Below are 20,710 nucleotides of genomic sequence, written 5' to 3'. Positions count from 1 at the left end.
AATGTTGCCCCGCCCATTAGTTACCACATACACTGTCTCTTGTGCTTCTTCATTTTGCGGGGTGTTGGCTTCCATTCAATGAGCATCAACAACAATTGCCGGACAAGAAGTTGCCACAAGCACGTAAAAAGGATTCATTTTAATGCCCCGAGTTGCCACCTGAGTCTGTTGAGAACATGAAACCGAAATGGACATGACTCGCAAATAGGAAGGGGGGCTTTTGGGACAAATCCACGAAGATGCTTGCTCGCTCCTCTGCCAAACACTTTTACATAACTTTCACTCAGGTTGAACCCGCACCCGAAAGCACAAAACTTGTTGGCAGGCAGCTGTGGGGAATTTAATTATGCGCTTGCCTGGACCCTGGACCCGAACAACTTCCAAAGTCCCCGCCAAAGAAAACCCCAGAGCATCGTTAGCTGACACACCCAAATACGCACACACACCAAGACAACGCACACACACACTCACACACATGCGACTCGACTGATGGGCGACTAATTGCAAGCTTTGCTAAAATTAATTTCAAGCTTCAAATAATATTAGCCATGGGACCCCAGAGTGCGAGTGCGAGCGAGAAAGCGAGTGTGGGAGCGTTACAAAGACTGGCGAACAAGTTGTCCCCTCTGCACGTGCTCAACGCGTCGTATGCGTAATGCGTCAGCCAGGTGATATCTCTGTATAGCCGTAATGTATATGAATGAATGTTATATAGGCTCACAACGAGAGCGGATCAACACGTACTGAATGTGAAATTAATATTGGCATAATCATTAACATAAACACTAACAATACAGACAGGAATATTATGATGCTGCCTGGAATAAATCTCAATTGAACGTTGTTTAAAAATGTGTTGACACAGTTCGTCAATTTGTTCGTAAATCTTACTATTTAAGAAGAGCAATATCAACGAAGGTATATACGATATTATATATGATATTAAAGCAAAATAGATATTCCTAAATAGTTCAGAATAGTTCCAAAATAATGTGAACTCTTTCAGAAAGTAGTTTTTAATGACAATATATGTTTTAACTAATTGTTTTGAGTATTTCTTAATAATTGAATAATCCAGACATAAAATTTAACATGTTAAGAAGAACTTTAATAATCTAAATTATATTTTTGAACAATTTTGGATGCAAATGATTTCTAAAACTTAGTAAACTCTGTTATAATTAAAACATTTCCCAATAAATTGATTAGCTAAAGAACTATTAAGATCCTAGTAACTTCTTTCCATTTTTAAATGTTAATTAAATGAACAACGTATTTGGCAACGCTGCAGAAAATCAACTTTGTTTATTCAGTGTCTTTAATAGAGAACCTTGCCAACCTTTGGAACAACCCTCGCGCCTAATCCAACTATATATGCATAGGCACATTCATGTCGAGCTGTCTGTCTGTCGGCGCCTCTGCTAATATTGCGAGATAACGTTGTCCTGCCAATTAGCTAGAAGACCCCTAATACGACTGTGATTTTGGTTTAGTGGCTCACCTTTTGGAATTGTGGCACTAATTTTAGCTCCGTTCTGTGACGTCTCATGAACAATCGCTCCGCTCCGCTCCGTTCATGGGTTGCCAACGGTAGCTAATCAGTGTAATTATCGTTTATGGAGCGCAAAATTATTAATAAAATTTCATACGCTTTGTGCTTGCTTTCGAGTTGTGCCTGTTGGGCTGTTTAATTGATTTATTGAGCCGTAATAATTGCAAATTGCTTTTAATTGTTTTTGACAAAAGATAAAAGCGTGTTACGAATATCACCAACTGCAATTGGATTAACATTAAAAAACGCTTCAAGCGTTTTCCCATCATCATCAACATAATCATCAACGTTGTCTGTCAGAAAGGACAAACACACGCTTTGTTGCCAGAATGAGATGGCATTAAATGTGATTATTTAATAATGCGAATCCATGAACAGAAGCTATCTTCACCTAGACTGTGTAATAAAATAATGCTTGCTTTTCCCCTAAAAATATATTGCATACTTTTTGGCTGGAAGAAAATATAACTGATGAAAATGTTTACTTTTCTAATTAGTATATCTGCTTTTAATTCCTTTGTATAAAACAAACGTCGAGTTATCACAAAACCTATAAGAATAATGAATAAATCTACAGCTGTAGATAGTTAGTAATAGGAAGAATGTTTCACGAATTTAAAATATAATTAATATTGTTTTTTATTACTTTGCTTTTGTTCTGGTTTCTAGACATAAAATTATAACTGTGTTTCACATGTGTATTCCTGTTTGAGGTTTCGTGATAGGAATATATACCTATATAAATATTTGTGGGGCAAAATTAATCATCATATGTTAGATCGAAGGCAGCTGCACTTTCGCTTTGTTGCCAGAAATAAATATTGTTCAGTACATTGAATAAGCTAATGATTTGACTCACCTTTGTGTAGTTCTCTGTGGATCGTATATCATTGATGGTCCAGGGCAGCATGGACGCCGAATAACGGGGATCGACGGATGCAGTTCCGCGATAGGTCAACGAGACGAGTCGAGTTTTCATCTTGTGCTTGCTTGTTGATTGATAGTTTTCCTCACTTTAAGATTAACGTAACGTTTTTGTTACTTGCTTTTTGTTTTCCAATGTTGCGAGTTGAAAAATTAAATGCAATTCGTGTTAAATTGAGCATGCAAATTACATTTTATCATTTTTCTTTTTTGTTGTGTTGTAACGTTTTCTGTTTTTGATTTTGCTTGTTTATTTTGCAATTCACTTTCCGCTTGGTTGTTGTTCTAATTGCTTTTTAATTGTTTTGGCTGCTGCATGGGGAAATTGTTGGAAAGCGAAAAATACAACAAAAAAAATACTAAAATCAATATTTAAAAAATTAACATGCGACAAATGCGTCGCGCTCCACTTTAGAGGGGGGAAAACGAAGGAGCAACTTCTGCATGAGTCACACTGTGGCGAAAGAGAGAGAGCTAGAGAGAGAGAGAGAGAGAGAGAGAGACTGCGAGACTAACGGCATTTTAGTAGCAAGGACAATGACCACCTGACGGCGCCACTTAGGGCTAGATATTTATAATGGCGGATTGTTTTAGTATTTTGGGGAACTGGAACTCATCAGCAGGCGCGTTTACTATCAATATTGATTTTCTCTTTCCCCGCCTTCCGCCCTGCTTTGTTCATAGTGAAGTCTTCACTTTACTTTATTGCCGCTTCACATTCGCAAAAGTCAAAGTCGCTTCTTCTTTCCTTGGGGGTTTTTTTCGCACGCGACTGCCAGAAATAGGAATGTGTGTGGACAAGGAAGACAAGAGGACGGGGTGGACGAGAGACACCACCACAAGCAAAGCAAGCAGGGGGCAACGACAGTGGAGGGAAAGGGAAGGCGACACGAGTCACCCCTAAAAATGTCGTTCGATGGCAATGTTGGAATTTACTTTTGCATAAACATTTACAAATTCAACTTTTCTATGGTTTCGCAATGTTTTTCTCGCATTTGCTTTTTTGTTCGGCTTTAAGTTTACTTTTTGCTTTTCTTCACGCACACAATTGCTCACACACACAGACGCGTAGACTTGCAACAAAATAATATGAGGCAAACGAACCGAATTTTGTGGCATGAACAAAACACACGCAGACCGGAGAGACGCCAAAACGCTGCGAAATTACGTAGAGTACTGAATCGGTATCGCTACAACAAATGGCTCCAATGCTCCCATCAAGCCGACAAAGCTGAGGCATTCCATTCTCTATTTTGCCGAACGTCCTTCGTCGTCCTGCGTATTTGGAGCGCATGCGTTTGGTGCTGGCAAATAAGCAAACGCGGGCACTTTTTATGCTAATCAATTGCGCGTTCGACGGTTTATGTACATTTTTTCTTTTTTTTTTTGCAAGTTACACTTCTAAAATTAGATTTATTTTTAATTTGCAATCAACTTATCGCCCGCCAAACAAAAGCAAAATAAGAACCATAAGTAAACAATTGGACACCATTCGCTTGAATCACGCACACAGCATATGGTGTAGTCGACCGACCGCCACAATTTATCGTTTGCAGCTGAACAGCTGACTAGGCTGTGGTTGGCATTCACATCGCAATCTTTAAAACTGTGTTGAAAAACGTTAGCATATATAAATATAGCGGGTCAGACGTTATTAATTCAAATTAAAAACATGTTTTAATTTAAAATTTGCCGTATAAACATAAAATTTAAAATATCAAAATATTACCTAACTACTAGAAAGCCAATTTTAGTTGATGTAACAGTTATATGCAGCTCAATTAAAACCATAATTGCAGCTGCCGGGCTCGCGCTGCTGCTTCTTCTTCTTTATGGTCTTTTGCTAGTTTTTCAGCTTTGGTTCGTTGTAAGCCAAGTTTTGGTGGCTTAGTTTGCGCTGAAACTCGCCGAGCAACAGGTGTGTAAGACGGATGCTTTCTTCGTTTCGTGACTTCGTGTTCGTGATTCGTGGGTTCGGTTTTTTATCTGCCTGTCTCTCTCCCGCTCCCCCTTTGTTTTGGGGTGTGCGTGTGTGTAGAAGAAGAGACTTTCACTACGGTTCAAAGCCCAAGCCACTAGCAGCGGTAACTAACGCTAACGTTAACGTTAGCGCTAACATTAATTAATGCGCTTCGCACGCGTTGTCGTTATTTCGAACTCTCCTCAAGAGTTGTTTTAGGTTTCTTGTGGATGCGATGTGATGATGCTTATGAGTTTGTTTCTTCTCTTCACCACCCCGTGAGTTGTTGTTGTCGTGCTTTTTCGCATTCGCAGTCGCATATGTATGTTGTTTAATATTTCAACTTGGATATTTGTTAATTTCTCACCAAGAAACACAATGCGCTGTCTGTTTGCTATTTTTTGTGTGTGAGAAAAAGGGCTATAAAAAGATATGGAACAGTTAAAAGAGAAGAGACTTTTGTCGCCGACACCAAAACAGATGGGAGACGACGACGGACGAGATTTTACCGTTAGTGCGCGAGTCGAGTATTTAAAGTTAATTTAAATAATGAGGAATTTGCGCTCATAATTGATTTAAGTAGCGCAACAGACAATAACAACAACATAGTGAACCTCTTGCATTTGCATAATTTTCCACACATACAGCAAGAAACGTCAAGAGAATTCGCTTCGCTTTTGTAGTTGTTGTTGGTGTTGCCACTGCAGTAGTCAGGAAAAGCAGCAGCAACAACAACAAGTGGAATTGGTTCCTATTGTTGTTGCACTGCACACAGCTGCATTCGCTGTGTACTTAAATGGACAAGTTAGAATCCACATTCCACAAAAGAATAACAACCACAATACACAATACACAGAAGAAGGAAGTGGCAAAGAAACGGCAATCAGCAGCCGCAGCAGCAGCTAGAATAACAACAACGACTATAAGAACAGCAGCAACTTATCTATTAGTTTGAGCAAATTTCAAAATAATTGCGCATTCTAGACAATTTAGCCCAAGCACGAAGACAACTGCAATGATGTGCATTATTTGTAATTTGTACACACACACGCTCACGCATACAAGTGAAACAGGTAGGCAGAGGCCGCCTCAATCAGCGTAGTGACGTCGACTGCGACTGCGTGCAGTTTTTCATTCTTTGCATCCCACACACACAAACAGATGTATACACAATCCATTTGGATTTTATGTCAAGCTTCGTTGACACGACTTCTCGCTCTCATTCTTCTCCTCTCGCTCTTTTGCTCTTTGTGGCCCACACATACTGCTTAGATAGTAAGAGAGATGTATGATTATTGAACTAGTTAAATCTATAACCGCTGGCCTTAATTATCATCACAATAGACAAAAACGCAAAGCAAACACTGGAATAACCCGGGGCAACATTGTGCTTGTAAGAATATGGCCCAAAAGCGAAAAAGTCACAACATAATTAGAACGAGCGAAAGGCAACAAAACGTAAAAAAAGAAGAAGCGCGCGGTCAAATGTTGTTGCACAGTGGGTTGCATACAGATACATAGATGAAGAGTAAGAGGTGCTAATAAAGGCTGGAGAAAGAAAGGCCGAAAGTAATCTAAATGCAAATGCAGTGTGACCAACTAAATTGATATTGCTTACAAGCGCAATCAGAATGACAGACAGACAGACAGATCAGAGAGAGAACGACAGCGAGACAGTTGATTGCAGTGAGTGCTCGATTTTGATTGGTTAATGGCAATGCGAATGCAAATGGCAGCCACTTACAGTTTTATCGATAGGCAGCTTTTCAATTTGACAGCCATTTTAAAACTAAAAATAGCTCTAGAGCAACCCAATTTGTATCAACTATAAAAATTAATAAACAAATGCATGAATATGAAATAAGGCATTTCTATTGTTATTATGAATATTTGTGACTTATGCTAATTAAATGGTTAGAACGCAGAGAGCTCAAATCGCCCACAGTTAACTTTTTCCATTTCTAAAGAATTCATAAGCACACGCTAATGTCATGCAGACAAACACACACAGGCACACACACACACTTAGGTCTCACCTCTGATCTTGCCACATTCCCAATTCTAATGGCAACCACTGTGCGACGACGCGATGCGTGTTGAATCGTGTCGCATCGTGTCGTGTCGTGCCGTGTCGCGACTCACTCCACTCAGGTGTGTTCTTAGAGGCACCTGCTGTAAGCTGTAAGCTACAAACTGTAAGCGTAACCGGCTCAAGTTGCGTTGCGTTTGCGTTGCGTCTTATTATTTGAGGCGGCACTCGCACCCGAAACAGGAAATCAAGAAGAAGCAAAAAGACCAACCAAAAAATTACAAATAAAAGAAATGATATAAAAGCAAAATAAAAGCAAAAACCGGTTATGTGTGTGCGTGTGCGTGTGTGTGTGTTGTGAAAATGAAAAGAAAAACTTTATGTTAACTATTGCATTGGATTTTTCGTGATGTTGATGATGTTTTTTTTCCTTTCCATTCAGTTCCAGTTTTTCAGTATTCGATTCGATTTTGGTGAAATCAATGCGTAGAAAGTGAAGTTACAATTGCATTCGCCAATTGACATTACGCATTAGCCTAAGAAGAAAGTGAAAATCAGTTTGTTGCGTGGTCAAACTGGACACGGATAATATTGCCAAAAAAAAAGGAGCACGATAGCGGCACCTGTTTAGCGATTAAAGCGGTTCGTTGCGGCCGCCGATGCGTCTATTAATCCAAACGGCAACGGCAACGGGCGGCGCTGCTGCAGCTGCTCTACAGTCCCAATACTCGCAGTCCCAATACAATTACAGTAGCATGCGTGAGGACGACATCGAGCTGGCCATTAAGGTGGTAAGTTGTCCCCTTGTCCCCCGTTTTCCTTCATCGCTAATATGAAGCATGATAGATCATATCGGATGTGCCGTGGATAAGCGTTAAATAATAACCCAATGGCAGCCAACACGACTCGTTAATAGACAGCCAGAACAATCACCGATAGTTTACCTAGTCGTATATGGAACGGTTCTTTCATTTCTATCTCTTTTTTTTTGCGCTTAAGAATTCTTTGGAATTGTCAGTCTGTTGAACGAACCTGCTACTGGTTATACTGGAGAGGCTAGAGGATTAAGTTGTGAAAGTCAAATAAGATTCAACTTTTTTTTCGTACGCAGTCACAGCTGTCGAGACTCGGATTAATTGCATACTTCCTAACATCATTCGAAGTCTAAAGATAGCCAAAGATACGCATTAGTCTCGTCTTTCCTCAAAAGCAGTTACCAAGCGCTATAAAAGAGTCAAACTATTCGGGTTAATCGTCAAACAATTCAAGTTAATATTAAATTTAGTTGTTAACATAAAAATCTGCAGGCTGGAAGTTGTATGGGTATTCATTATAAACACATTATAAATGCTTTCATTCGATCTGAGTTTCTTTCATAGATACAAATGTATTTTATACTGAACTTCCAATCTCTTTAAACAAAGTTATTTCCAATTTTTTATTTGGTTTCTTTAATTTTATATTTCCTTAAATAAATTACGTTTATACATTAACAATAAAAATGGGGAAATTTTGTATAAATTTCCTTGAGAAACAGAGTTCTTTATTAAATCAATATCCGTTGATATTGTTTCACATTTCCAATTTTAATATTTTTTATTAATACCGAAATAAGGTTAGAATTATTTTTTTTAATTCTTGATTCATCCAATTCAAAATGCAATTCAATTTGTTATAGTTTTAAAATAAGTCTACACTTATCTCCAAACCGATCTCCAATCAAACCGATTCTTAATATGATTTTCTGCAAATCGCATACTCACTAAGAAATTATTATTAATTATTATACTAATCAACTTTCTTTATGCGTTTTCAGGTCATTGTGGGCAATGGCGGCGTTGGCAAATCCTCGATGATCCAGCGCTACTGCAAAGGCATCTTCACCAAGGACTACAAGAAAACGATTGGAGTGGACTTCCTCGAGCGACAGATCGAGATCGATGGCGAGGATGTACGCATTATGCTGTGGGACACAGCGGGTCAGGAGGAGTTCGATTGTATCACAAAGGCATACTATCGAGGAGCACAGGCCTCAGTGCTGGTGTTCTCTACCACAGATCGCGCCTCGTTCGATGCGATCAAGGAGTGGAAGCGAAAGGTGGAGAACGAATGCAATGAGATACCCACGGTGATAGTGCAGAACAAGATCGATCTGATCGAGCAGGCGGTGGTCAGTGCCGATGAGGTGGAAACGCTGGCCAAGATGCTCAACTGTCGACTGATACGCACCTCGGTGAAGGAGGACATCAATGTGGCGTCTGTGTTTCGGTATTTGGCCACCAAATGCCATCAGCTGATGACGCAGAGTTACGATCAGGCGAACAACAGCAGCAGTCAAAACAATGCCACACATCCGCCCTTCAGCAGCACGCCCACAATCAGCGCCTTCAGTCCGACATTCACCAAGTCCAGCAGCGGCACAATTGTCCTGCGTCCGGCCAAGAAAGGCAGCGGCTCGAGTGCAGCGCGAAAGCGCAAAATTGTGCTCAAAAAGTGTGGAATATTGTGAGAGATGAAACTTTCAAGATAGCGAGAATAGCGAGCGGGGAGAGAAAGAAGTTGAAGGTGATTGAAGATTTCAAGTTGGAGGAGGGAGAGATACAAATGTGTGTATCTACAGCTGTTGGCAATTAATAACTGGAGCATATTTAACGCTTAATAATCATATTTTTTAGAGAGCCCAAATCAAGTTGTAGCCATGTGAGCAGCCAAGCGTTGGCTGCAACCACAGAGCATAGAGCAAACAGCAAACAGCACAGCACAGTTTGAGCCACAGCCATTCACTAGTCATGCACAGACTCCGCAATGTTCGCAGTTATCGCATGATGTGTGGAGAGGATAATGTTTGGGGGGAGAATACGGCAAAACTTACTCACTAATAAACCAGATAGCGCACAAAAAGCAAACAAACTTCGGCAGTAACGAACTGCAAATGCTCTTATTTGTAACTCAACTAAAACAGTTCTTAAATTATTTATGATACTCCAAAATTATACACAAATTTATGAAATAATTGCCTGTAGTAAATTAATTAGTAAAATAATAGTGAGGCAACTTAAGATATGCATAAGAAGTTGTAATTACTTTTAACGAGTCTAGACTTTGTTGGCACAAATGGCGTTCCCTAAGAACTGAAACTTTAAACTACACTTTATCTGACAGTTAAAACTGTAACTGCACTTTAACGAAATAACTTGAAAATATCATGCAAGGGAAAAGCTTAAGCAAATGTTGTTAGTCCCCCCGTTTTGGAAGGGTATATGCAATCAATAGAGCAAAAGAAGCAAACAGGCAGAGAGATGCATAGAGATGCATTCATTATTATTAATATTTATGCAGCTACTCAAATTTGAGCCTAATTAGTTATAGATAAGCAGATGTAACCGACTTTTCTATAACGGAGACTGATGCGGCAAAACCTCCATTCGATATTGTATGTGTAATTACTGTGTTTGTATGTATGTATTTATTATTTTACTCCTACTAATCTCTATTCGTAGCTAAAGCTTTTTTTGGCACGCCAAGGGGGGGAAGGCGATGCAGGTGTTTCGTGTGAAATCCTTTGCCAATTAGCCTTGGCAAATGTGCAATTAATTTGTTCAACTCATTTAATTATTAGCTAATTAAGAGGCATCTCATCTCATAGACGATATATGTATGTACATATGTATATATATTCGTGTCGTCGTAACCCAGTGTGGTCTAGTGTAATATGCAAATTGTGTGGGGCCCACACACGTGAGAAGTTTCGTCTGCAGCCCAAATAAATGCAAATATATATTGTACTACAACCTAACTATCTAGCTGTATGTAAACTATATCAATGTACTCGTAACTATACACAATTATTATTATTACCTAAGCCTATAATTATGAAACTAATAAATTATTTTGTATAAATTAAATACATGCATATTATTTTATTACCGTGTATACAATTCTGCATCCAATTGCATATAATTCCGCATCCATCTGCTTCCATTTCGGCATCCAACTGTTTGCATTTCCGCATCCAAAAAAGATATGGAATTTGTGTAATTAAAATAGCTTAAGTTCCAATTGAGATCGTGAAAGTCAGTCAACACATTATGTCAACAAATACTCGAAGAAATTCTAAAATACTAAGAATTATTAGCTGCTTGTAAAATGCACTTTCGATATGTTTACACTTTTTTTTATTTGATTTTCGCTTTTACACATTTTGTTGTATGCTTGACAATTTGTTGTTACATCCTTGTTTATTTATGTTTTTCGCATTGAAATTTAATTTTAAATTGTTTAAAGTAAAATTTAGTTGGTTTCTCATTTTATCTATTTACAATTGCGCTTTGATTTTTTAAGCAATTTTCTTATTGTTTTCCGTTTTTTTTTTGTTTTATTTCATTAAATGTGTATCATTTTTTGTGTTTTTTGTTTTGTATTTTTTGTTTTCTGTTGTTGTTTTTCTTCTTTTATATATAAGAAAGGCAAAATATTCGTCGTTTGATATTTACAGAGAAATCAAAAGAGAAGGCTTATATCGAGAGAGTGTGAGAGCTGAGCATAAATGTTAAAATATAGGCGGGGCTACGCCTCCGTAACCCAAAAGAGGGGAAGAATTCTACTACTCAGTTTCAGATTGTTGTGTCTTGGGTGGGTGCGGTGTGTATTTGTGTGTGTTTTTGTTTTGTTTTGTGTGTTTGAGTGTTCTCAGATTTTCATACTGGGCTGTGAAAATTCCTATAAAAAATATAATTTATGTGTGTGTGTGTGTTTGTATATTTGTAATATTAATTTTTATTTGGTATTTACTTGCTAGGGAAATTAATAAGAATTGCAAAACAATTTTCTTGGCACTAAAAAGTTAAAAGGGAATTTCAAAATATTTATTTTTACTTGCGTTTTGTTTTGTATTGTATTTTTTCTTTTTTTTGATTTTGTTTTTTCTTTGCTTTTTGAACAAAAAAACTAATTAGTTAATTTGATTATTTCATATTTTGTGGTAATTTTTATTTGAAATAAAAATTGTTTTGTTTTGTTTGTGTGTGTAAAGTGTGTATGTGTATGTGTTGGAGTGTGGGACTTTTGTCGAACTCATTTACAGATCTGTTGATAAGATTATAGTACATTATAGTAGATGTAAAGACTATAGACAAACTACAATTAGAACGTTAGCCGTTAGTTTCTTTGTTTTTTTTTGTTTGTTTTTGTTGTTTTTTTTCTTCTTCTTTTCACTTGCATTCTTCGCTGAATTTGTAAACATTAAATTATTTAAGTATATAACTTTCATCTTAATGTGCTGTACGCATGTGTATGTGTGTATGTGGTGGTATGTGTTTGTTTGTTTGTGTGTGTGTGTGAGTCGGCTCTTCTGTGGCTTATTTGTTATAATGGGGAAGAGGGTTATGCGTGGATTCTCTCTGGGGGGGGATCGTCGATCGGTCGGTCCTATATAAATAGTAAGAGTGTTAGCCTAGAAAAACACGATCCAGCACATCGCTATAGCTGTAGTCATAGCTATAGCTTATTAATAATATATAGCTAGATATATCATAACTCTTGCGATTCTCGTACACTATTCGGAAATGGGAAAATCAGCTTCATCCTTGGCCTCCAGCGAGCGATACTCATCGGAGTCCTCGCTTATTGTTGCCGTTGTTGTTGTTGTTGCCTCCACGACAGCAACACTTGTGGCTGCTGTTGCTGTTGTTGCAACATTATCTGGCTGATCATCGGCCAGTTCCGATTGAGGATTGGGTTCATTTGTGGTCATCGTTGTGGTTGTTGTGGTTGCATCCGCCACAGTTTCCGACTGTGATTCATCCTCCTCTTTTAACTTCTCCTTTTGTTCCTCCTTTCGTTCTGGTTGTTGTTGTTGTTGTGTTAAGGGTTGTATTATTATATCAGCAGAGGCCAACTTCAGTAGATCCAGCTTCAGTAAATCCAACTGCAGTTTTCTGGATGTTGGCTGCTCTGTTATCACAGACTGTGCTTGAGTTGCCGCCGTTGCTGCTGCTTCTGTTATTGTTGTCGCTGTTGTTGTTGTTGCTGTTGTTGTTGCTGCTGCCGCTGCCGTTGTTGATGTGATTGTTGCTGTGCTGTCACTGCCAGCGGCAAGCGCCAACAGTTCATCCTCCTCGCTGACGCTGATGTAGCGACAACGCTCGCTTATCAATGACGTCGACTCATCCTCCTCCTCGTTGACGCTGCTAATGCTCACCGTCCGCTCCTTGAAGCTCTGATAGACGCTGCTGCCACTCAGGCTCGTTCCCGACATCGACACCATTGAAGCGTCCACCGCATCGCGCACAGCCGTCGTCAACTGCGAGCGACTAATAAAGCCGGCCACCGAACCGCTTGCTAGAAGAGGAGAAAAGCGCATTGTTAGTTTAGTTATTAATGGAAAGATTAACAGCTGTTGCTAGAGAGTTGACAGCTGTTTGGCAACAGTCGCTGAACGGAGTAGCAGTTAAAAAGAGGACTTCTTGATGTATAGGTTTCTCATGCTCAAGTTAAAGCGTTAGTTGGTTAGTGCCTAAAAACATTTCAACGTTCGACAGCAGCTAACTATTGTCTCTAAAGGATCAGTGATAGATTTCTAGCTGGAGGTTACTATGGAACTATAAAACGTTTTAACTGTGCGTTTGATTTAGAACTGGAGGTTAGTCAACTATTATTATCTATGCTTTAAGTGTTAACTTGAGCAAGAGAAACCTTTGTTAGCCAGCAATGAACTTGGCTGCTATTGAAATAAACTCAGCTCATTCAATTCAGCGACTGTTGAACCGCTCATGCTCACTCACTTACATTCCAAACGCTCGCGACGCAGTGGATTGCGCGACACCAAAGGCGCCAGCTTGATACGATAGAACTTGGATCCCTTGCTGACCCGATAGCGGTTCTCATCCTAGGTACAGAAAAGAAGAAATGATTAGCTGGGAATATTAAAATAAATCAAGAGCCAAACACTCACCTTGCGTGCCTGACAATATTCCTTGTCGATGACGCGCCCAATGGCATAGTAGGGCAGCGGTATTTGATTCAACTCCAGAACAGCCAACGGAGCATCGCCCGCAGTTGGAGGCACAGCAGGAACTGGAGCGGGAGCTGTTAGCTGCAGCCCAGCCAAACTGTCGGCGTGCACAAAGTAGAGCGTCAGGGAATCCTGCACCACCATAAACTGACTGTGTCGAATGCTCCACACGACAAAGACGAGATCGCCCTTGGCGCAATTCTCCAGCGTAATAAAGCGATGACTGGACGAGGCGCCACTCGACCTAGAACGCGTCATTGTACCGCCACCCAGCTCGTAAGTGGAGCTGCAAGTGAAGGAAAGTAATATATTAGTTGACAGTTGAAGAGGGGAAATAATTCACTTGCTTACCTTCGCAACGCCGCCACGCTGGACTCCATCTCGATGCGCTTGCTCTTCTCCATGTTGAGCTCCTCCTCGAGCCGACACTTGTCGCGATTCAGATAGTCAATCTTCTCCTTTAGCCAGCTGCTGCCATCCTCGTTGGTGAGCACATCCAAGCGTGTCTTAAGCTGATAGCTCTCCTGGATGAGCAGATTGTTCTGCTCGCGCAGCATGTCCAGCTGTCGCTCCTTATCCTCCAGCATGTCCCGCAGTATGGACACATTGGCCATCACAGATTCCGAGTTCAGTTGCGACATCGCAGCAGGCGCCTGTCGCGCTTGCCACACTGCGCGCTCCGCCTCGACGGCTTCGCTGATGGCGCGCTCCCGCTGGGCGAGCATATCCTGACGCTGTTGCGCCAACAGTTGTTCCACATCGAGGCTGGCCACGCTGGCACTGCTCGTCGGCCGCTCGAGCTTCTCCAGGCTGCTGTCCGACGGCGAACGCTCCATGGAGGTCATCAGCTTGAAGCGACAGCGCAACGACTCCAGCTCCGTTTTGTGCTCATGAATGAGCTGTTCACGCGCCTGCGCCACGGCGCTAATCTTCTCCTGCTCCGCTGTGCTGAGCTGCTCACGCAACTGCTGCAGCTCCTCGAGCTGCTCTTGCTGCCGCTGCTCCGACTGCATGCGCAGCACTTGCCACTTGTCCTGCAGCAGCTGCAGCTCCGACTGCAGCTCATCCTGATAGTGTGTGACCATCTCCTGCCGCAAACTGCTCAGATTCGAGCGCGCCATCGACAGACACTGCAGCGCCAGCTTGGACATACTCTGCAGCGCCGTACGCAAACGTTCCACGCTGCCCGCATTCTCCTCGGTCAGCGTGCTGGCGCTGAGCATCAGCAGCTGCTCGGTGGCCGTGCTGCGTGCCATCTGCTCCACTTGGAGGCTGTGGCAAGTGGAGGTGCTGACGCTCTGCTTCGTTGCTGGCGGCTCTTCTCCTGCCTCAATCTCCTGAACCTGCTGCTGCTCCGATGTCTGCTGACTGAATTCGAAGAACTGCAGCACAGGCGTCATATCGGGCAGCTGAAGCTGCGTGGCCAGCTCTGGCAGCTGCGTGGACAGCATCTCGATGTCGCTCTGGCTCAGCTGCGGCAGACGCGTGTCGAAGCTGAGCTCGGGATGCTCGTTGGCAAACGTGGGCGGCATATCCGCCATGCCCGGAAAGAGGATGTTCAAAAAGTGGCCATCGAAGCTGGCATTGAACAACTGACGCCGCTGCAGCTCCTCGCCATGGATGCGATTGAAGTCCACCGACAGCCGGGAGGCCCAGCGACGAAACTGATCGGAGAAGATCTTGCGACGCACAACCTCGGTGACAGCGGCCACGTAGGTGCTCGGCGCCCGATGGATCTGTTCGATGATGTTGATGTGACGCTCGGCGCGTCGCAGGCACCGCAGATAGAACAACAGCCGATTGTCAAAGTCACTCATGCCATTCTCGATCCAGACGACGCGACCGAGCCGGGTGTGCAGATTGCGTCCGAGCTCGTCCTTCGAGTTGGCAATGCAACGGCAATACTCGCGTATCTTGATGTGATTGTCGAGCATCACCTGGAGCTGCGAGCGATGCGACAAACACAGATCGGGCAGCACCGAATTGTCGCGCAAATTGAGGGCTCGTGCCTCGTTCTGTTGCAACGCTGTCGCCTGCTCCCGCTGGTCCTGGACCATCTTCTGGATCTTGTATTTGAACTCGTCGAGGCGATAGAGACGATCACTCAAGCCTTTGATCTCCTTGACATCATCCTTCTTGGCCACCTTGATGATGTTCTGCACCTCGAGCTTGAGTTTCTCGTAGATCTCCACGGAGAACGTATCCAATCCCTGGACGCACTCGTCGCACATTTGCTGCAGTGCCGCATGGTTGCCTTTGGAGCTGATCCACTGCAGCAGATTCAACTGATGCTGCTGCCTCGTCTGTGTTTGTGTTTGTGTCTGTGTTGGCTCTTCTGATGTCTCCGCCTCTTGTTCGGCATCGTGACCCATCTTGAGCTTCTTGTTGGGCGATGTGCTGCTGCTGCTTTTCTCCACGCTGCTCTCGCCTGCGCCCGCAACAGTTGGCAACTCGCCATCGTTGTCCAGCAGCTCATCGAAGCCATGGAAATCGCCCTCGGCCAGTGCCATTAGCGCTGGCAAAATGGGAATCCGCGCCAGCTGCGTGAGATCATCGCCAAAGTTGCGCAACAGCTCCAAGTAGCTGTCGCGCTGCTGCAGATGCCGATCGAAGGCCTGGCAAAAGTTGTGAAATCGGTCGGCAAACTCATTCGTCAGATCCTCCATGTTGGCCACCACCGCCGACCAGCCCTGCTGCTGCAGATGCTGCTCGTGGACCAGACGCTCGCACAGCTGCTCCTCCTTGCGTCCCAGTTCGCGCATATGCTGCGCCAGCTGCGACCGCTGACGCACCGTCTCCAGCACCGCCGACAGCTTGTGGCTCTCCTCCACCTGGCGACGCAACTCGGCGTCCGCTGCATCGCCCGAACTGCCGCTGGCTATCGTTGGCGCCAGCCGCTCTTCGCCGGTGAGAAACATGTAGATGGGATTGGTGTCGGTGCCCGCCGAGTAGCAAGACACCTGTGTGGAGTGTGTCAGCATTTCGCCGCCGCTGACGAGGAGCACAATGCTGGCGGCGGGAATGCCGTGGAGGCGATATATGGTCTCCTTGAGGTTCTCCACCGAGGAGAGGGCGACGGTCATGTCGAAGCTGAGCATGCGACCGACGTCCACATGGAATACGTACAGCATCATGGAGCTGCCTTTGTTTCCGCTCCTCCGCCACGAACTCCAAGAGTGTGACTAAGTGTTGATGTGTGTGTGTGTGTGTGTTGGCAGTGCTTATGGCTTCGCTTCTCACTGTGTGCTTGCTGCCGCCACCTAGCGTTGAGAGGCTGTAACATAAACATAAACAAAGAGAGACATTTCTCGTTAGCATTGCATTAACAGTGGCGCAGTGTGCAACAGGGATTGGCCTTAACATATGCAGCGCACGTGGGAGTTGCAGCGCTGTTAACAGTAAACAGCGCTGTTATTAGTTGATCTGCTGTTAACTTAGTTGTAGAGATTAGACACAGTGGCGCTCTGCTGGGGGCGCCAGACAGCGCGCAGTTTGAATGTTAATGAATAAACAAAGCAGCGCACGCTGCTCGCTCTGGTCACTGCTCGCGTTTTAAAGTCGCAATAAACAAAATTATTGTTGTTATTTGCTGCTTATTCAACTTATATTTTTACATCCACACACACACTCACACACATAAACAATCGGCATTTTGTTTACAATTTGTCTGGCAAACTTTGGCGCTTATGTGCAAACGATGATGTAGCAATAGTAAAACACAAAAAGCGATAAGAAACTAATTCAAAAATAGCGACGCTGCTTAGACTCTATTTGTGTGTGTGTATATGTGGCGCACACGCGCACAACTATCAAGCAAACCACACACAATATTTCTACACATACTACCACTTATTATCAACGCACCTTAGTTAACTCACAAAACAAAACAAAAAATAAAACAACGTCTAGACATTCGGGCGTAACGAATACAACTGACAACCTCAGCAGTCGACACCGTCAACGTCGACGCCATCGTCAGCGACGCAGTCGCCGCCGCTGCTGACGCCGACGTCGACGCTACACGTGTACTTCACTCTCGCGATCCCTCGCAATTTGAATGTGTGTGTGCCGAAGAGCGACAGATACACGGCAAAAGAGTGTGGCTAGAGCGAGATGGAGCTACTTCTTTGGGATTACCTGCTCGCTTTTCATCCTTTGTTACCTTCGCTTGGGCTTTTGCTGTTTTTTTTTTTACCTACGCGAATTTCATAATTTGTGGAAAAAACGCGTAATTTTTCCTGGATTCCTAGAGTTGTAAATGTTTAAAGCCAACATATGTCCCGAAATTTCGAAGAAAACCAGAAACTGAGAAGAGAACCATTAAAATGATATCTTAAACAGGTTTAAAACGGCGACATTCGTTGGCGTCTTACACTTTCAAATGAAATTAGCAAGTGCAGCAGCTTAATTCTTCGATTACTCATCAATCGAAGAGGAAGATCGCTACACGTTGTCCAATCGATAAGCGCTTATCAACGCCAATTAAGTACAAAGACCAACCACACACACATATTGTACATACAGTATTTAAACATATGTATATAAATGGTACCTGTGACATGCAGAGTCTAATTAAAGCATATAAATCAAGTTTACCGCACAAACAAAGCAGATAATACAACAGGCTGTTATTAACAGCAGCTACTGTGGGAGTGGGGTGGTATGGGGTGCACTGTGCAGACTCCCCCTGAACTTTATTTGCTGGGGTCACTTTAGCAGCATCTCTCACAGACACTGCTGTTAACTGATTACAGTTTATGTTAGGCAATACAACAGCTGTCGCTGTCGCAGCCGCTGCGTCGACGCCGACGACGACGACGACGTCAGAGTTTATCAGCACTCGGTGGTGTCGTCGTTGCAGGAGGGCAAAAACAACAACATGAAAACACTTTTATGAGCTAGCAAAGACGAAGAACCCGTAACACACATGCACACACACAGACTTATTCATCGAGTAGTCATTAATTAAGAATGTCACATTTTGTGGATATATGTATGTATATGTGGGTATAATTGAATTTTATACGTATTTTATTTTGTTATTGTCCTGCTACTGTCGCTTAAAGTAGGTTAGTAAATATTGTTATTATTATTGCTGGCAATGGTCTTGTAAATATACGAGTCCACACAAATACACATATCCACTCATATGTACATATGTAAATATATCAATGTAAATTAAATAAGCAGAGCCTATTTAAGCTGCCAGGGTTTGCAAAACTTCAAGGCAGCAAACGAGACGAGCGAAGTGCGATAAGCAAGATGGAGAGAAACAAGTGTAAACACTCACACACATACATACATCCACACGTCTCAGATTTGCCGAAAATATTAATAAACCTTGTTTTGAGGCCGTTGCGCAGCTGTTTGTGAACAGCTGATGCTTGATCACACCACGTTAACATTGCACTAACAGCAACAGCAACAACAACACTAAATGCAATGATGTACATATGATAGAATTGTCGCTCGGTTGGCAGCACTGGCCACTGAATGTTTGTGTGCGTGCATGTGCATGTGTGCGGTATGTATGTGTGCTTGTAAGTGATGCGTGCGTGTTTGTGTATTGTTTTGGCCTGCACTTTGTTATTTTCCATTACGTTGCATTTTGTCTACACACACACTGAATAAATGTTTTGGGCTTAAAACTCGAAAAAAGAAGGAATTGAGAAAACGCAGAGAGCGAACCGAAATGTGAGATAGTGAGAGAGAGAGATAGGCTGCAATTACCAACATTATAATTCCTGCGAAAACGAAAAGTCATTTAGAAATGCAGCAACCACTTGAAATATGTAAATTGTTGCAATTAATTGTAATTTGGCTCGAACCGACCTAACGCACACACACACCATTAAACATTACACTCAGAAATGACAGACAACAATAACAATATTATAATAACAGCAACAACACTGCAGCAAGGGTTGCCTGACGTTCAAAAAGAAAATGGCAGCAGGTGCAGAGCTGCATTCGCTTTGGCTAAAGAGCGAGCGAGAGAATGAAAATAACAGCGGCCAGGCAGGCCATTGACGTGGGGGAGTGCGAGGGGGAGGAAGGCATTTGTGGGCGGCCATTCGAAATTTATGCAGTAAAAAGGGCGTCATCGGCAATTCCTTTGTGTTGCGTGAGTGTGTGTGTGGATGCGTGTGTTTGTTTTATAAACTATGTATATAGATAACTATAACTATGACGTTTAATTAAGACTATGTGAGGCGGCTGCACTTACCTTGTAATCTTTAATCAATTTCAATCACAATGGCGAGTCTGTCAGTGTCTCTGTTTGTTTGTGTTAGTGTGTTTTGGTTTTAATCAATTGTAAACGCGCACGAACACGAACACGAACGAACGCTGCAAATGATTTGACATCAGCTGTGACTATGTGTATATGTGTCTGTGTTTACGTGTGAGTGTGTGTCAGCAGCAGCAGCAACAGCGACGATGTCGTCGTCGCAATCGCAGTCCAAAACAAAAGCTGCTGGTCCCCAGCTTTGGCTTCCTTCTTCACACTTCTCCTTCCTTACACCAGTTCCTCCACTCCACTCCTTCAGCACCTTTTTCTTGTGTCGCGGCGTCAACGCCAGCGTTTTTCTCTTTTCCTTTTTATGTTATGTATTTTCTTATTTATTTTTTATCGCATTGCTTTCCCTTATTTTCGCAAAATTTTGTTTTGCCTTGTATTTGCTTATTTTCTTGTTCGTTGCGTATCAAAATCAAATCCAATCAATGTGTAAAAAGCTGCCCAAAATAAATAAACTCGCGCGATATGCTTAAATATTTAAATGTTGCGTTTTGTTTTTGTTTTTCGTGCTTTTGCTTTTTGGGTTTTTTTGCTGTTTTTGTTGTTGGTGTTGTTGTTGTTCTCCCCCTTCTTAATCTATTTCTTTGTCTATCACAATTGCGTTGTTGTTGTTGCTGCTGCTTTGCTGCTGCTGTTGTTGTTGTTGGTGTGCTGTTTGCTGCTGCTGTGTGGTTGCTGTTGTTGTTGCTGGCAGTTTAATTTCACGTCGATTTTCTTGCCATTTGCACGCTTTGCCGTGGGGCTTTTGTTAGTTTTTATTATTATATAAATTTCACACACACATATTGTTGAGTTACTTATATTTCTAATTAAATTAAATGGTATAAAAATGAAATAACGCACTTTCGTAGTTCCTCCTTCTTCTTCTGACTTAATAATAACAGCGAAAATAACATACACAATGACTTTAACATTAGCTCAACTGTTATTAACAG

At 42.3% G+C, this 20,710-nt stretch overlaps 3 protein-coding genes across 7 annotated transcripts in view; 1 reads left to right on the top strand and 2 right to left on the bottom strand.

The window, feature by feature from the left end:
* Window positions 1–3,845, bottom strand: part of LOC133837790 (TBC1 domain family member 4) — a 36,695-nt gene extending 32,850 nt beyond the window's left edge. The window contains exons 1-2 of one of the 2 annotated variants that reach the window (XM_062268663.1): window positions 3,581–3,845; window positions 2,412–2,788 (exon numbers count right to left, since the gene is read on the bottom strand). In XM_062268663.1, coding sequence (XP_062124647.1) covers window positions 2,412–2,531 — 120 coding nt within the window. In that variant the 5' untranslated portion in view covers window positions 2,532–2,788; window positions 3,581–3,845. Of the gene's footprint in view, window positions 1–2,411; window positions 2,789–3,580 lie in introns of those variants that run through there. The other variant, XM_062268664.1, reaches the window with a different exon arrangement.
* Window positions 3,846–4,322: 477 nt separating this feature from the next.
* LOC133837810 (ras-related protein Rab-23) lies at window positions 4,323–10,343 on the top strand. Of its 2 annotated transcripts, none has more exons than XM_062268700.1 (3): window positions 4,323–4,394; window positions 6,908–7,256; window positions 8,282–10,343. In XM_062268700.1, the coding sequence occupies exons 2-3, from the start codon at window positions 7,125–7,127 to the stop codon at window positions 8,972–8,974; spliced, it is 825 nt and encodes a 274-aa protein (XP_062124684.1). In that variant the 5' UTR covers window positions 4,323–4,394; window positions 6,908–7,124; the 3' UTR covers window positions 8,975–10,343. The 2 variants fall into 2 exon arrangements, with proteins under 2 accessions (XP_062124684.1, XP_062124685.1); XM_062268701.1 differs by lacking the exon at window positions 4,323–4,394 and adding an exon at window positions 4,412–4,714.
* An 870-nt stretch (window positions 10,344–11,213) lies between these two features.
* Window positions 11,214–20,654, bottom strand: LOC133837792 (RB1-inducible coiled-coil protein 1). Of its 3 annotated transcripts, none has more exons than XM_062268670.1 (5): window positions 19,704–20,653; window positions 13,829–16,751; window positions 13,418–13,763; window positions 13,252–13,351; window positions 11,214–12,804 (listed from the first exon to the last, which is right to left on the bottom strand). In XM_062268670.1, the coding sequence occupies exons 2-5, from the start codon at window positions 16,609–16,611 to the stop codon at window positions 12,020–12,022; spliced, it is 4,014 nt and encodes a 1,337-aa protein (XP_062124654.1). In that variant the 5' UTR covers window positions 16,612–16,751; window positions 19,704–20,653; the 3' UTR covers window positions 11,214–12,019. The 3 variants fall into 3 exon arrangements, with proteins under 3 accessions (XP_062124654.1, XP_062124655.1, XP_062124656.1); XM_062268671.1 differs by lacking the exon at window positions 19,704–20,653 and adding an exon at window positions 17,342–17,434; XM_062268672.1 differs by having other exon boundaries at window positions 12,533–12,804; window positions 13,248–13,351; window positions 19,704–20,654.
* Between the last annotated feature and the right edge of the window lie 56 nt (window positions 20,655–20,710).

This window comes from Drosophila sulfurigaster, chromosome 2R (assembly GCF_023558435.1).
Source record: "Drosophila sulfurigaster albostrigata strain 15112-1811.04 chromosome 2R, ASM2355843v2, whole genome shotgun sequence".
NCBI lineage: Eukaryota > Metazoa > Arthropoda > Insecta > Diptera > Drosophilidae > Drosophila > Drosophila sulfurigaster.
Note: the sequence above shows the minus strand (reverse complement) of the source record. Positions and strands in the feature narration are given on the sequence as shown.